General features: G+C 48.0%; 1 protein-coding gene across 3 annotated transcripts in view; it reads right to left on the minus strand.

Moving 5' to 3' along the window:
- Positions 1-5,892: 5,892 nt before the first annotated feature.
- Positions 5,893-15,299, minus strand: part of IGSF11 (immunoglobulin superfamily member 11) — a 149,607-nt gene continuing 140,200 nt past the window's right edge. For all 3 annotated transcript variants that reach the window (XM_059720474.1, XM_059720475.1, XM_019476011.2), the window contains exons 2-7: positions 14,084-14,247; positions 11,621-11,828; positions 10,596-10,751; positions 9,444-9,566; positions 9,062-9,212; positions 5,893-8,483 (exon numbers count right to left, since the gene is read on the minus strand). In XM_059720474.1, the coding sequence (XP_059576457.1) occupies positions 8,036-8,483; positions 9,062-9,212; positions 9,444-9,566; positions 10,596-10,751; positions 11,621-11,828; positions 14,084-14,247 (1,250 nt within the window). In that variant the 3' untranslated portion in view covers positions 5,893-8,035. The remainder of the gene's footprint in view (positions 8,484-9,061; positions 9,213-9,443; positions 9,567-10,595; positions 10,752-11,620; positions 11,829-14,083; positions 14,248-15,299) is intronic.

The raw sequence follows: 15,299 nt of genomic DNA on the forward strand, positions 1-15,299 counted from the left end.
GACCCGGGCAACTATAGGCCGGTCAGTCTCACCTCCGTCCTTGGTAAAGTCTTTGAAAAAATTATCAAGGCTCACATTTGTGAGAGCCCGGCAGGGCAAATTATGCTGAGGGGAAACCAGCATGGGTTTGTGGCGGGCAGATCGTGCCTGACCAACCTAGTCTCTTTCTATGACCAGGTTACGAAACGCCTGGACACAGGAGGAGGGGTGGATGTCGTATACTTAGACTTCAGGAAGGCCTTCGATACGGTATCCCACCCCATACTGGTGAACAAGTTAAGAGGCTGTGATGTGGATGACTGCACAGTCCGGTGGGTGGCGAATTGGCTAGAGGGTCGCACCCAAAGAGTCGTGGTAGATGGGTCGGTCTCGACCTGGAAGGGTGTGGGCAGTGGGGTCCCGCAGGGTTCGGTCCTTGGACCGATACTCTTTAATGTCTTCATCAGTGACTTGGACGAGGGAGTCAAATGTACTCTGTCCAAGTTTGCAGATGACACAAAGCTATGGGGAGAAGTGGACACGCCGGAGGGCAGGGAACAGCTGCAGGCAGACCTGGATAGGTTGGACAAGTGGGCAGAAAACAACAGGATGCAGTTCAACAAGGAGAAATGCAAAGTGCTGCACCTAGGGAGGAAGAATGTCCAGCACACCTACAGCCTAGGGAATGACCTGCTGGGTGGCACAGAGGTGGAAAGGGATCTTGGAGTCCTAGTGGACTCCAAGATGAACATGAGCCGGCAGTGTGACGAAGCCATCAGAAAAGCCAATGGCACTTTATCGTGCATCAGCAGATGCATGACAAATAGGTCCAAGGAGGTGATACTTCCCCTCTATAGGGCGTTGGTCAGACCGCAGTTGGAGTACTGCGTGCAATTCTGGGCGCCGCACTTCAAGAAGGATGCAGATAACCTGGAGAGGGTACAGAGAAGGGCAACTCGTATGGTCAAGGGCCTGCAGACCAAGCCCTACGAGGAGAAACTAGGGAAACTGGACCTTTTCAGCCTCCGCAAGAGAAGGTTGAGAGGCGACTTTGTGGCTGTCTATAAGTTCATCACGGGGGCACAGAAGGGAATTGGTGAGGATTTATTCACCAAGGCACCCCCGGGGGTTACAAGAAACAATGGCCACAAGCTAGTAGAGAGCAGATTTAGACTGGACATAAAGAAGAACTTCTTCACAGTTCGAGTGGCCAAGGTCTGGAACGGGCTCCCAAGGGAGGTGGTGCTCTCCCCTACCCTGGGGGTCTTCAAGAGGAGGTTAGACGAGTATCTAGCTGGGGTCATCTAGACCCAGCACTCTTTCCTGCTTATGCAGGGGGTCGGACTTGATGATCTATTGAGGTCCCTTCCGACCCTAACATCTATGAATCTATGAATACCGCCATAAAAAACAACACTCTTTAGGAAGGCCACAGAATCCATCCTTCCAGCCCCAGTGTGAGATGAATATCATACTTCCAGTTCTGGAGATGAAGAAACTGAGGCACAGAGAGGAGAGGCCATTTAGAATATGCACAGCCCAGCCAGCTATAAAACAGTCCTGACTCCTAGTCTGGTATTCAAGCCCCCAGGCAGCCCCTGCCTTTGAACATCTACAATGCCTCTTCATTCTATAAAGGCTTTTATTTCAAAGGGAATATTTTCCCTTGCCCTGCGCCTGGAAAGAAAGTTCTTTCTGTTGGCCTGATCTGCATTTCACTGAGCAAAGACAGGCATGGTTTTGTTGCCCCTTATGTTACATGTGTTTCATGTCACATGGCAGTCTTAAGCTTTGTAGGTCTGCCTGTCCTCAGGGTCCCCTCACAGCAGATAGGAACATATCTTAAGAAGTCTTTTTACTCATGTCTGTGACACTATCTATCCCTAATGAGGTGCCTGATCTTCAGCTGTCTCATACCACACTGGCTTTCCTCCAGGACTAGATCTAGGCATTGCTGCATTCATTGTTGCAGTGGACTATAAAGGCCACATATGAGCCACAAGGAGACATCGTACCAAAGATAAGCTGCCCTTCCCATGCAAACCCTCATCATAAGGGTCAAACATATTAGGAGTGGATGGTGCAGTAAGCATGGGGATTTGGGGCTGCTCCATGATACATATCCTATCCCCCCTCCATGTGCCCCAGTTTTACCATTTGTGAAGTGGGAAGAATGATACTCTGCTTGGTAAAAGGCTTAGAGCTCCTTAGATGCAAACAGCCTTATAAGAAGAAATGTGTTACTGAGAAGACACTTGGGGCTCCAGCATCATGTGTACCAGTGTCCCCGTGCTGAAAAATGGTGGCATGTTCAACGAGCTTCAGTTAGTGCTCCCACCACCATTTTTCAGCGCAGGGACACTGATACACATGACACTCTGGGCGCTTTAATTAGAACGGCTCTTGGAGCTGCTCTAACTAAAGCTCCCTCCACCCCACCACTCCCAGAACACATCTATAAATGACCCTTGGATCCAGACTCGGCAGCTCAGGCCCAGTTCTACTACTAAGCAGAGCATGTTTACATGCAGTCAGACTAAACAACAAAGGTTCTTAGTTTTAATGAGTCACATGAGGCTTTTAGCCACCATCTCCTTCCCATAAAATGGTATCAAACAGAACGTGGTTGCCTGGAAATCATAGAATAATAGAAAGATGCCAAGTCTGGTCCCATGCCACAGGGAAATGTTGAAGAAATGTTGTTCTTGTCCTGCTTAAGCATGATTTAATATATCCAAATACAGAAGCTGCCCCAGCCTGCTAAAACACTAATGAAGCCTTGGCCAGTCCTCCATATAAACCATGTCTTAATCTCCTCTCCTACTTGATGCTATTTGCTTTTTGCAGGAATAGATTAAAATCCTGCCAACCCACTTTCTCATTGAAAGAAACACGCAAAGAAAACCCCAACAGCTGGTTTAGAAATCTTTCTTAATATGAGCCTGACCCTGACATCTAATGTTTCTGCCCATGACACTAGTCACAAGAGTAAGCACTACTTCTAGGGGCAAGGGCTTGATCATGCACTCATCATATGAAAAAAGATTATTTTGCATTATTAATAGGTACAAATAGAAGCTAATCTAGACAGAATGCATCAGAAACTTAAAGAGACTGCTTCTGAAGTCCACCGACATCCCCCTTCTAACAGACCATCGCCAGCAAAGTGTTTTAGCCTTTCACACAAGGTGTCATTTCTTCCTTTCTCAGTCCCTGCTGTCCAGCACAGCTTACAGAACAATATTCCTCCAATGGCTTGCAGACAGGGCAGTTTTGTGTTAACATAGCACTACCAAAATCTTTCCTGGTCAAACCTTCCCTTGCTGTGCATGGGAGGAACCCACAGATGTGCAGTTCCTCCGGTGTAGAGAGTGAGTGATGTGCATGCCTGCCTTGGACAGGACATTGGGTAGGGGCACAGTTCAATCCTTTGCAATGTCTCCTCCTCATTAGGTTTCCCACACTTTTTTTGTTTTGAAACAATGCTTTCAGTCAGGGAAAACAAGCCAACTGTGCTCCTGATGTCACTCTCTGTGTTGCTAAAGGCCCACTCTCTGTGTTCCACTGCCTTTGTGTAGTCCTTTGTGTTAGTTCCCATTTTGGAAAACTCGGGAATGGGGATATAACTTACTATGACACCTCATCTCTTTTAAACGTGTTGGGATGAGCAGTGATGGGTTTTAAAGTGACATCATTGACACCTGCGGTAACACCCATTGGAAAAACAGGGGCCGTATCCACTGTAGAGCTGTTGGTCCAGCCTCTGCAAAAACAGACATATCTACATCTGTTAGACCCACTCCACATATTCAAGGTTTTCTTTGCAGGCTTGCTTGAGCTTGAGGTATTTTCAAAAAAGGAAGCTACAACCCAGGATGACAGATGAGAGGCTGGTCTGGTGTTGTGCTCACTATTTTATTTTTTTAGTGTAGTGCCCTGGCCTGGGCCACAACTCCGGTGTGCTGGGTCCTGTACAAAGAAAACAAAAGGAAGACCCCTGCTCAGGTGGCATACAACTTTGATCTCCCAACTCAAGAGGTGCAACTCACTTGACCCCAGTTGTCTTTTCCTGCCTGGTACAGGGGGCCTGGACCCGATGATCTACAAGGTCTCTTCTAGCCCCTAACAATCTATGAATCTATTAATCATACCTTGGAAAACAGTACTCCAGCAGATATTTAAGATTGTTCACTACAGAATTTGACTTGAGAAAACCCAATAGCAAAGAATGGATAACATTACAGAATACTGACATAATAGGAACAAAATGCAGAAATCCCGTGTTAATGTTACATCAAGGTTGCACAGTGAAAAGACCAGAAATCTTGAGGTTACTGGTCCCAGAGCAGCACTACCACCATGGCAACATGTGCAACCAAAGGATATAGGGAGTATAGCTAAAGAAGTATTTTATAAATAAATATTGTAAGTTAGAAATTGCAAAAAAAAATCAAGAATAGAATATATGGTACACGTGCAACATCTTTACATTAACAATGCTCTTGGACCCTTTGTTCCTTTTACATTCATTCCATGGGATTTTTTTTCTTTCATTGAATTTTATAGGGTTTTGAAAGGCACAATAAGAGAGACAAAACTGCGAGAAAATTTTGGGACAAATTACTGAGAGAGAGATTCTCCTTTTCTTGGCAATAACTGTCCATCTGATCTAAATATAGATCTCAGCTGGCAGCTATTAGCGTGCCCTGTAAGGTATAAGCTTTTGAAAACTCCATGCACTCTGGAAGTGTGACCTCACCAAGTCTGTGATATTTCTCATGCCCCATTCACAATGCTCACAACTTTGTTAATTTCCCAACAGCTTCCCTACCTATCCAACCCAATGCTTATTAAAGGCATGAAAGTCAGTAAGAGTCTTCCCCTTAACTTCCAGAGGTGTCAGGGTCTTCATCACTGCAAAGCTCCTCAGGGAAAACTATGAATACTGTGATTTGGGTGGAAGAAAGGTCCAGCTCAAAGGTTTCCCTAAGCCTAGAAGCTCATAGGGTTAGTGTAGTTACAGGACCCACCCATTTTTGTAGCCAGGAACACACAAGGGAGCAATGTGACTACTGTCATGTTTGGTCACCTTTGCCTTCCCAACCCAAATGATCAGGTGTTTGCTTACAACTCAGTCCTCTGGGGGCAGCCTTTGGCATAAGTCCTGAGCAGGACTCACCTTCATACCTCTGAAGCCATTGTGAGATGCTTTAGTTACTCTGTCACTGCACCCCTCAGGGCGAGGAAATAGTGGGGCATTTTCTAAAACCATTTCTCCATCAGCACAGAACTCAGAAAAGGCACAAGCCATTTTCCTCAGACCAAAACTCAGCTAGAGACAGAGAGGGAGACAGAGAGAGAGACAGAAGGAGACAGAGAGAACGTGTTGGCAAGCACAAGCCACTCTGTATGATTATATCCCAAAGATGAATTTCTTGGGGAGTGACAAAAAACAGGAAGTTACAATTGAACCCATTTTGCAACGTTTGCTATAGTGTTTACTACCACATAAATGCTTTAATAGAAGTAAATAATTGTTGAGAGGGTCCCTGCTCTCTGTAGGTCACCTTTAAGAGAAAGCTTCAACAATGATGACTTCCAGAAATTTATAGCTGAGCCAAGGGTCTACCTGAGCCTCACAGTCTATTGGGGCTGAAGCATACCAGTTTCTGCAGCCAACAACACATAAAGGCGTGATATCGCCAGTATCTAGTCCAGCCACCTTTGACTCCCCTGCCCCAGTGACCAGATGCCAAAATACAGCTTGTCAATTAGGGACAGCCTTTGGTATGAGTTCAGAGCAGAGTATGAACTCACACTTCTGGAGTCCTAACAAGACCTCATAACCACTCTGTCACCATTTTTTTAGAACTAGGCAAAAAAGAAAAGGAAAGAGCAGCCAGTGAAAATGGCTCCTTTTATATGAATAAAGTTTTATTGAATTTTACACAATTAGAAAGAACAAAGAAAGGGAGCAAACAGTCTCATAATGAGTATAATCGGAAGAGCTGCCTCAGCCCTGGCTAGGGGCTGCCAGGGACAGCATCCCTTTAAGTGTCATGGAGGAGCTGTTAAAAAAAGCAGAGAGAATTTGTTGGCCTATTTTCAACATAGGGTTTTGCAATCCGCTTCCCTCCTTCCAAGCCATGATGGGAGAGACAGACGGTGCATGAGGAAAGAGACTGCTCTCTGTGAAAGATGTATTAAACATGGCCACCACCTGCCTGGTACGCTGGGAGATTTGCATTCTCTGAGGACTGAGTTGCATGTGAGGGGAGTGGGGATGTACGGCTATTTTAAGCAAAGAAGGCACAGAATCTCAGCCAAGCTTCAAACCAGTGAGGCCCTCCCCACAACATCCATGTTCCTCCTGGAAGAGACGTTCCAGGAGACTCACCCCACCGTGTCTGCGTGGACAGGAAAGGTGCAGTCTGGACAGAAAGCCTTTCCCCCCAGCAGGGTCTGTGCTGGGATGGAAGGTAAAGCATTGCTGGGGAGGATAAAAGGATGTTGATGATTGATTTCCAGCCACACCTTTTCCACAGAGGGTTCAGGGGTGAGGACCACCTTCCCCCTTCCCAAATGGAAAGGGAAGCTCTGAGGGAGGCATTCCCCTTGAGTGAACATATATGAATGAAGCGCACGCAACCACTGAGTTGGAGCTACTCGGACCAGCCTCCTTGAGGTTTTGGGACCCAGCCCCTCAGACTCCGGCCCCTTTGTGGCATCAGGTCCTTTAAACAGTTTGGACCCTCAGCTTTGATTAAGGCTATTTAGTTGCAAGAGAAAAACCTGGCTGTATGTGAGCAGTTGCAGCACAGAGGCATCCAAGCCCTGTATGCATCCGCCAGTGTGAGGTGCCACAGAGACCTGGCCAGAGCACCTGGTGGGAGTCAGAAAGACAGTACAAATGCCTCATGGCTGCTAGGCCCCTGATTTCACTCCTTCTAAGGAAAGGTCTTTAAAAACCAACCCTCTACCCTGTAAGGGAGGAATAAATATGGAGCCTCAACATGAGGGCCCTGCGCATAACACAAACTGTGCTGCGGCCATGCAGGCCAGCCCCAAACAACCCTGTAGGGAGAACCTGCCATGCAAATGCCAAAGCAAAGCCCAGCTCTGAGATTTGAAGCCACGTGCCCACAAACAGAACAGCCCACCAGCACTGGGAGCTTCAAGGCCAGCTTCTCGGGCGCTGCCTGCTGCTCCCCCACCCCACCCAATCCTATGCTGCTAGAAAAGAAAAAGAAAAACATCCCACAGTCATAGCATGTCCTCTTTCCAAGCAGCTTCTGAGGGAAAGTTGCCTAGAGGGAGGTGGTTTCCATGGAGGTGAAGGAGGCTCTGGAAGCATCCCGAGCTAGTGCAGGAAAATGTCCAGTGTGAAGGAGACAAGGGGTAGGGAGGAAAGGGAGATAAATTCATTAAAAAAGACTTCCAAGGCCATTCCCTGGCACCGCCCCCTTGGCCTGGTGGGTGGTTTTGTCTCTGCCTTGTCCTTTCACAATTGATCTGTTATGGCCCATGTTCTCTTCAGTCGTCACCCTGGTTCCACCATCTCCTCTGAGGCTGATGGCAGGTGTGAGGGCATGCTATCCAGGGCTGATGTGTCCTCCCTCTGAAGCCCCTGCCTTCCCTTGCTCTCCTCATAGACCCCTGCCTAGCCTGTCGTCCTCTTGAAAATAAAATAGCAAAACGGAAAAAAAATAAACCCTCCCGAACCCCACATCGGGCAGAGATTAGAGACCAAAGTGCATTGCAACGAGGGTCTGGCAATCCGGGTGACTGTGCTGACACCCCATGGGGCCCTCCCCATGGCCTTGGCACATCTGTGAGATCCACCGGCATGGAGGAGCATCCATGCCCCAGGGCAGAGTGGTGAGGAAGGGGCCATCACACTGACAAGTTACACAGTCTAGTGGGCAGAGGGGAGGCTACCAGGGAGAGGTGAGCTTCCCCCTTCATTGCATTTCAGGGAGGAGGAGGGTCTCTTGGCCAGATCTTGGCCCCACCTGATACAGTAGTTTCTTGCTTTCCTGACACCCACCCTCATATCCTACACCAGGGAACCTGCTCGGCTCTGAGCCGGCACCATGACTGGCACAGCCCCTATCCGCTCTAGCGTTGCCTGGCTCACGGCATAAGAGTGCGTATGCTGAGGCCTCTGCTTCCTGCTGACTGAGCCATTGCTCCTGGCCATTTCTTGTGGGGATGGTGCCGTGTTGGCTGTCACCACCAGTGTCTTGGTTGGAGCTGGAGAGGGGTGACCTCCATTGGCATAGACAGGGCGGACGTTGGTGCTTCCAGAACGGGAGAAGGACTGGCGTACATCGTTGCTGTTGCTGAAGCGGGTGAAAGAGTCCGTGGCATGGTTGGCTTTTGGATCATTCCAGTATCGGCTGTTGTAGGTGTTGGATGAGGTGAGCGTGTCATTCTCTGAAGAGGATGCATCAGCATGGAACGCTTTTGTGGTTGAAGAACATTTGGGTGGCAGGTCATCCTCCCTACAGAGACAGAGAGAGAAGGAAAGTGGGGCTGTGTCTGAAAACTGTGCTTTCCCCTGACACCCCTTTTCTCTCTCCAAACAGCATGGGATGGCTTTAGTTGTTACAGGTGTGCAGTGGCACCAGCCTAGCCCATTCACATCCCCCTCCCCCCGTAACACTTATCATAGTGCACGCTAACTATCTCATCTGCCAACCCTCTGTACGTCACTGACATGTTCATTGAGAAGGCAAAGTAGGGCCAGAGCTACAACACTGAACCATGTCTCTCCCCGGAAGTCTGTGATCATTGCTGCTTGGTTCTATGGACTACATTAATGCCTCTTCCATTTTAGATCTATGTTCATCCCTTCAGCTTTGAAGCCTTTCCCAAGTAGCAACAGCTGCCTGCAACCAACCCATGGCCCCTTGCTAAGGAGCAGATAAAGATCTTTCTCCACCCCTGCAAAACTCCTTCACCACCCTTCAATCATCATCCTCCATTTTCTGGACATAACAACTTTGACTCAGGCTCTCTAAGCAATCCCAGCGACCCCAGTGACCATGAGCAGGGGGGAAGCTGACAGCCTGAGCCCCACCTTATTTCATTGGGAATCTCTTCCTCTTCTTCCTCCTTGTGTTTGTTCTTCCAATAAAACAGTGCCACAGCCACCAAGACAATACAGATCATGAGGACCACTGCTCCTGCGGCAACAGCTCCAGCTATCAGGCCCATACTCCGGGGATGGGCTGCAGGGGATGGCAAACAGAGAGGATAGAAATCAGGATTAGGATACAACTGTATATAAGCATCTGAAACTACCAACGAGGAGGGTGGCCAAGAAGCAGTGGGATCCTCAGTCCTGGGCACAAGGCTCTCAGGATACAGAGGCGCACAATAATTCAGGAGGTCTTTGATTACAGAAGTTGCTCTAGCAGAGTGCAGTCACATGGCCACACCTCCCTTTATTATGTACTTACGGGCAATGACCTGCAGGTCTAGAAGGCAGGTGCTGGTTCCAATGGCATTAGAAGCCACGCACTGGTAAAGACCTGATGACACAGTGCTGATATTTCGGAGGGTGACTGTGCCCTGAACTTGGTCTAGACAGACAAAGAGAAAAGAGTTTAATCCACCCCAGAAAACCTCAAAAAGGCAAATCCAGTGAACAGAAAAGTCTAGTGTGAGGCTCTTACGAGATAATAAAAATTAGGGGATAACCTTGAGATGGGAAGAATCTCTCTCACACAAGATTAGGTCTTAAGGAGCTTACAGTAGATGTTTCTTTTTTTTATAGATGAATTTCTGTGAATGAAAGCTTGGGGCTGATCGCACTGTGCAAAAGAAGCAAGCCAGGCAAAGTGCAGGCAAAGAGTGTGCAGCATTCTGCATGCAGCTCCACCTATAAAACTCACTCCTGCCCTGCAGCACCCTCTGCTATTCCAGCCCTGGGCTCCCCAAACAGCTCTACCAGTGTTTGCTCCTCCTGATTTATATAAAGATTTAGAATACCATAGCCAGTTAAAACATGGATAATTTAGAAGACAAGAATAAATATCAGTGAGTCACCATGTGGCCACCCCATCAAGACTAACTCCTAAATATTCCCCAGGGGAAGGTGGGATCTTCCATATGTAGTCAGAGCCTTTCCTGGTTTTACTTCACATCTAGAACATGGCTCCTCCCACAGCATAAAATCTATCAAACCTTCAAATATGGCATTGTGTTTTGTCCTCAAGCAGAATGGTTGTGGGGTTCTTTGGCTGACCCCACCTTTGGTTTTAGGTGCTCTCTATTTTTGGGGCTTTTCTGGTGTGTTTTAAAATGCACATTTCTTTGTAAGCCAGCAAAATCAGGAGTCACCTGTGAATATTTCAGCAGGGTTACAATACTCCCCAAGCACTTGTAGGCCTTGAGGAATTCTTTCTATCAAGAAACATTGCAATGAGCATGGCCACTAGGGGCATCCAACCAATTAGGGGCATTTTCCTCCACAGTGTACTGACATTAGAAATAACTGACTGCAGCGATGACTCAAGGCTAACTCAAAAAGCAGCATCATTGCTGCAATCTCAAAGGAAAATCAAAACAGCTGCCTTTGGGAAAAGGAGGATAAACAGCAGGGTAAGCACCTTGTGTGGCTGTCGGAGGCAGCTTGGGAATGTTGTTCATCTTCTCCCAGAGGTATGTTGGCCGGGGGATGCCTTCTTCTGAGCTGCAAGTCAGGGTGATATCACTGCCGACATCCAGGGAGCCCTGAATTCTGCAGAGCGGGGCAGAAGGAGGAACTACAATGAGAGAAGAGGGAAAAGTAATAGCACACCAGGAAGTGCAGCCAACAGAAGGGAAGGTTTCTTTGTACATGCCCAGCACCTGTGGATGTGTGCCTGTTCTAGGGAGAGTGAGACCCCTGGTGTGGCCATCAGCTGTAAGCAAGTGAAAGGGCAGACCAGGAATGGGAAAGGAGTTTGAAAAAACAGACAAAGAAGCCCCAATTTTGGCATTCAAAAAGGAAGTCCTCCACTGCTGATCTTCACACAGCTACTCTGCAGTGGATGTTTCCTGGGAAAATAAACACCTGCAGCTGCCTAGCTGGAATAAGCATAGTAAGGATTATCATTATGTTCACAAGCTCAATGGTGTAAATTGGCTCTAGGCAGATGACAGGTAAAACATGTCTCCCAAGGGAACAATATGGGATAGTATTGGGTAATCTATTGCTTCCTATGAAATGTCCCAAACTGGAGACTTTTGGGGAAAGGAAACCAGAATCAAAAGCCAAAGCTCCATTTCATTCTCCTGGGTACTACATAGGGGACCCCCGTGGCCCCTTTCCTACAACACCCCCTCTCCCTGCCCTGCAAAATGCCTATATTTGTTTCAGTCATAACACAGTCCTCAAACTGCCTCACCCTCCTGCCTTAAGAGCCCTTTCTCTATCACATGCACACACCCAGAAAATACATTCCCATATTCCCAGAATACCCACCTGATGCCCACCAGCCCTACCTCACAACTTCCCTCCCTGTGTTTCCCTTGAACTACAACATACTCCCAGGTAGTCTTGCTCTCCAATACATATGCAACTACATCTCTTTAAAATGCCCCACCCCAAAGAGAGCAGTCCTACATTCCCTCCCATTCCCAATGCACACACCCAAGACAGTGAGTCCAATCACTCCAATGTTCCTGCCACCTCGGTCTGGAAGGTTGTTGACCAAGCACTGGTAGGTGCCAGTGTCCGAAAGCTGGGTGTTGTTGATGAAGATGGAGGCACTAGTGGTTGGCATTGTCACTGCAAATCCCACTCGCCCATAGAACTGGGGTGCACCACCAAAGATCTGTCCGCCTTGGTAGAGAATAACCTAAGAAAGAAAGAAAGAAAGAAAGAAAGATTGGACATTTCAAGGAATCTCTGATGTTCATAAGCAAACCAAGCACGTGTGACAAAAGGAGACAATGCAGAAAGGACCAATTTCTAAGGGACCCATGTAAAACTTTTACAATAACCCAAAGCAGATGTATCCTGGTAGCAGAGTTTTCTCAAAGAAAGGACAGCCCTGTGATAAAAATATTTGGGATGGGGCCTCATTACAATCAATACCATGTTTTTTGTACTCCCTACCAGTACAAATTGAAAATACAGTTCAAAGGTTCTCCAAGGATGGTTTGTGGGCCACTGTGGGTACACCAAGGCCTTCCTGATGTTCACTGCTAGGAAATATCCTGACCAACAAGTAGTGGGGTGTTAGGAGAGAGGAAGGGTCCATGAGAAAGTCCATCTTTCAGGAAGTATTCTGAGGGAGATGATGCAAAAACCCTAATATTAAGGGGCTAATCATCCTTTCTATCTCAGCTTTCGGCTGCTTCCAGATCCTCCAAATTCTTCTCAGCATCCCCCCACACCATCCCACACCACGGAGTACTCAAAGCAGGGCCTGTAACAGGGGGCCAGATGCTCCTGTTACTTGAGAGAGATTGCAGCAAAAGGGTTTGCAGGCAGCCGAACATGGGCCAGCTACAGGAGAGTAGGCAGCCAAGGGCCTATAGCCTGCACAGGCTAACTGCAAGGCTAGCTACCCAACAATAAGACAGTAGGGAAGAGCCCTAGGTAGGCAGCAAGGGGACAAATGCAGCTTAGCCAGAGAAACAGCAGTAGGCTGCTCTGGAGGCTGAGAGGACACACCTATGGTCAGACAAGAGAGCACCTGGCTAGAAGGAGAGGATCTCAGGGGATATAAGATTAGGTTCCTGAGACACAGGGGCAGTGCAGCCCTGAACTTTATGAGGGAAATTGTTCCTGCCAGTTCAGGCTGGCAAGGAGTGGGAGCTGCAGGCCAGGTCAGGTATTCCCAGGGCTAAGAGAGGAAGTGAGTGAGGAGGATGCTTCTGCAGCAGCATGGTGACCCAGAGGGGGCTTTGAGTCTTTTATCTGGAAATGGTTGTTTGAATTTGTGTTGTAGTTTAGACTACAGGACTGGATTATGGATGTAGGGAAGGACTGAAGGCTGCACAGGGGTGCCTAGGAAGAAGCACTGTGGGTTCTGAGCCCAGAGAGGAGGAGACAGCGCTAGGTTGACGTCAAGAGGACCAGAGTCTGAGCCCCAAGGAAGAGACAGTGGGTAGATGAAAGCCAAGAGGGCCAGAGTCTGCACCTTGAGAGTAAGGCCCAATTAAGAAGAGTCTGGGACTCAGAAACCAGGCCAGAGCAAGTAGACCTATGCTTAGGACTCCATAGGTAGAGCAACTATTGGGCCAAAGTCAAGAGGGCTGAAGCCTGTGCAGGCTGGTACTTGGTTTGAGAGTAACACCCGTGAGGCATGGGCATAGCTTTGCGGGAGGCTGGAAGCCGTGATTAATGCCCTGAAGGCAGGTTAGTACCTGAGGGCAAGGCTGGTGCCAGCCAGGCATGACAAGCAGAGAAAGAGGTGGACTGGGGCTCACTCCAGGGCCCTGAGGGCAGTCTCCCTAAAGGACGAGAATATCTATCAAGGCATGGCAAGCAATACGAACAAGAGAGGTAAAGCAGGGACCGTCTGGCCACCAATGGACATCACAGCTGCCTTTGGGGGTCAGGACTTGCTACAGGGCCCAAAGGCCTCCCCATGCCCCATCGTATCTTGTGGAGTAACCAACCAGCTCAGCTGACACTATGCCAGACCAGTGCATAAGTCCAACCAAGACAGCTGAGGACACAGGTTGTACCATGCTTGCCAAAGGTGGAAGCGGAGAGAGAATGATAAACACACAGTAGGGGTAAGGTACTCAGAGCGCACACAACAGCAGAAGACATGCTGGGGCACAGGGAGATATTCAAGGACTGAGGCAGTATCAGTTCCAAAAGGCAACAGAAGTCAATGGGCCTACAAAGAAGGCATGATCAATTCTGGCCATGAACCTCAGACCTGGCCTCTTGCACCTTTATCTTCTACTGCTAACCCTTCCAGAGCAAGAATGCTTAGTTACAGGAATTGCTCTAAACCATGTCCCAAGTTGGTGACACCCCTACAGCAAAAAGTCCAGTTACTGCAGGAAAATGTGTTCACATACCACTCTGAGGATGGGGCACGGGAAAGGAGACACACACATAACACCTGTGAATTCCAAGAAGCACTGATACCTGCTCAGGCTGGTTGGCATTGGAGAGTGGGATCACCATCCAGATGACATTCAGGTTTGTGAGGGCAGCGCTAGTGGTAAAGGTGCAGGGCAGGATTACTGTCTGCCCTCGAGCAACCTGGATACTCCTGGAACTTACTGACACTTCGAGAGAGCTCACCAGACCTGTTGAGAAAGGGGAACCATGCTTAAGTTTTTATCCTTTTCCCTGGACTCTTGCTATGCCCTTTATTCAGGTAGCACTGTATATTTGTGCTTTGTGCCACTGGCATTCCCCACCACATGCCAAAACAGATAACATTCGCCACTCCACCCTTTCTCTCCATGCTCTGGATTGTCCAGCCATTCTCACCCAGACCTCTTATAAAAAAGGCAAATGGAAATGGGCAATCATCTTAATTGAGGGAGCTTTGGCTTTAGCTGCTTTGAAACAATGGAGGCCATTTTGGCTATGAGGAAAAACCTTCCAGAGAAGCTGAGCTGTAATTAGTGAGCAGTAGTTTAAGGTCTACCCAAAGATACATGGCAGCTTCTTCCACCAAAAAGAGGAATCAGATGCACAAGTTTTAACAAGCAGGTAGACAAGAGCAACAACTTTCATTAAAGGAGACTCAATCATTTTTCAGTTCTTTTTCACAACAAAATCCAATTTGAATATGAAAGTTTAGGGATATTTTATATTTAAAGGATTAGGCATCATCCCCAAATTTTGTTCTCTGATTATAATGACATTTGATATTGAAAGAACAGATCAAATCTAATTTATTTTCTATCTGTAATCCTGTTGACTCTTCCCTCCCATCATTCAGGCTCAACAGCAAAAGTGGCTTTACTCAGTCCTACTTGTTCTCCTTGTCACTTTGGGCACGTCCCCAGATGCAGGGGTGCATGGATGCCAAGGCAAAAATAGCACCAGCACAACTTTGTGCCACTGCTTTTTGCCACTGCACTGCAGATGCAAAAACCGCTGCACATGGGGTTGGTGTGGGGCAAATTGTCCCAGGTTGGGTAGAGGAGGTCCTGGGGACCTCCCAGGGCAACAATGGTAGTAATCTGGCCTCTTGGAGCCTGACTGGCAGTCAGTCTGTGGCTCTGGCCAGCCAGGCTCCCTTTCTGGCGGTGCACACAGCTGCCATAGACCGGATCTCCCAGTGTCAAAAACAATGGCCGCACTGCTAATTAGCAACGTGGCAAATGGGTGCACATGCCGCGCATGA

This window comes from Alligator mississippiensis, chromosome 1 (genome assembly GCF_030867095.1).
Source record: "Alligator mississippiensis isolate rAllMis1 chromosome 1, rAllMis1, whole genome shotgun sequence".
In the NCBI taxonomy this organism is placed as follows: Eukaryota; Metazoa; Chordata; order Crocodylia; family Alligatoridae; genus Alligator; species Alligator mississippiensis.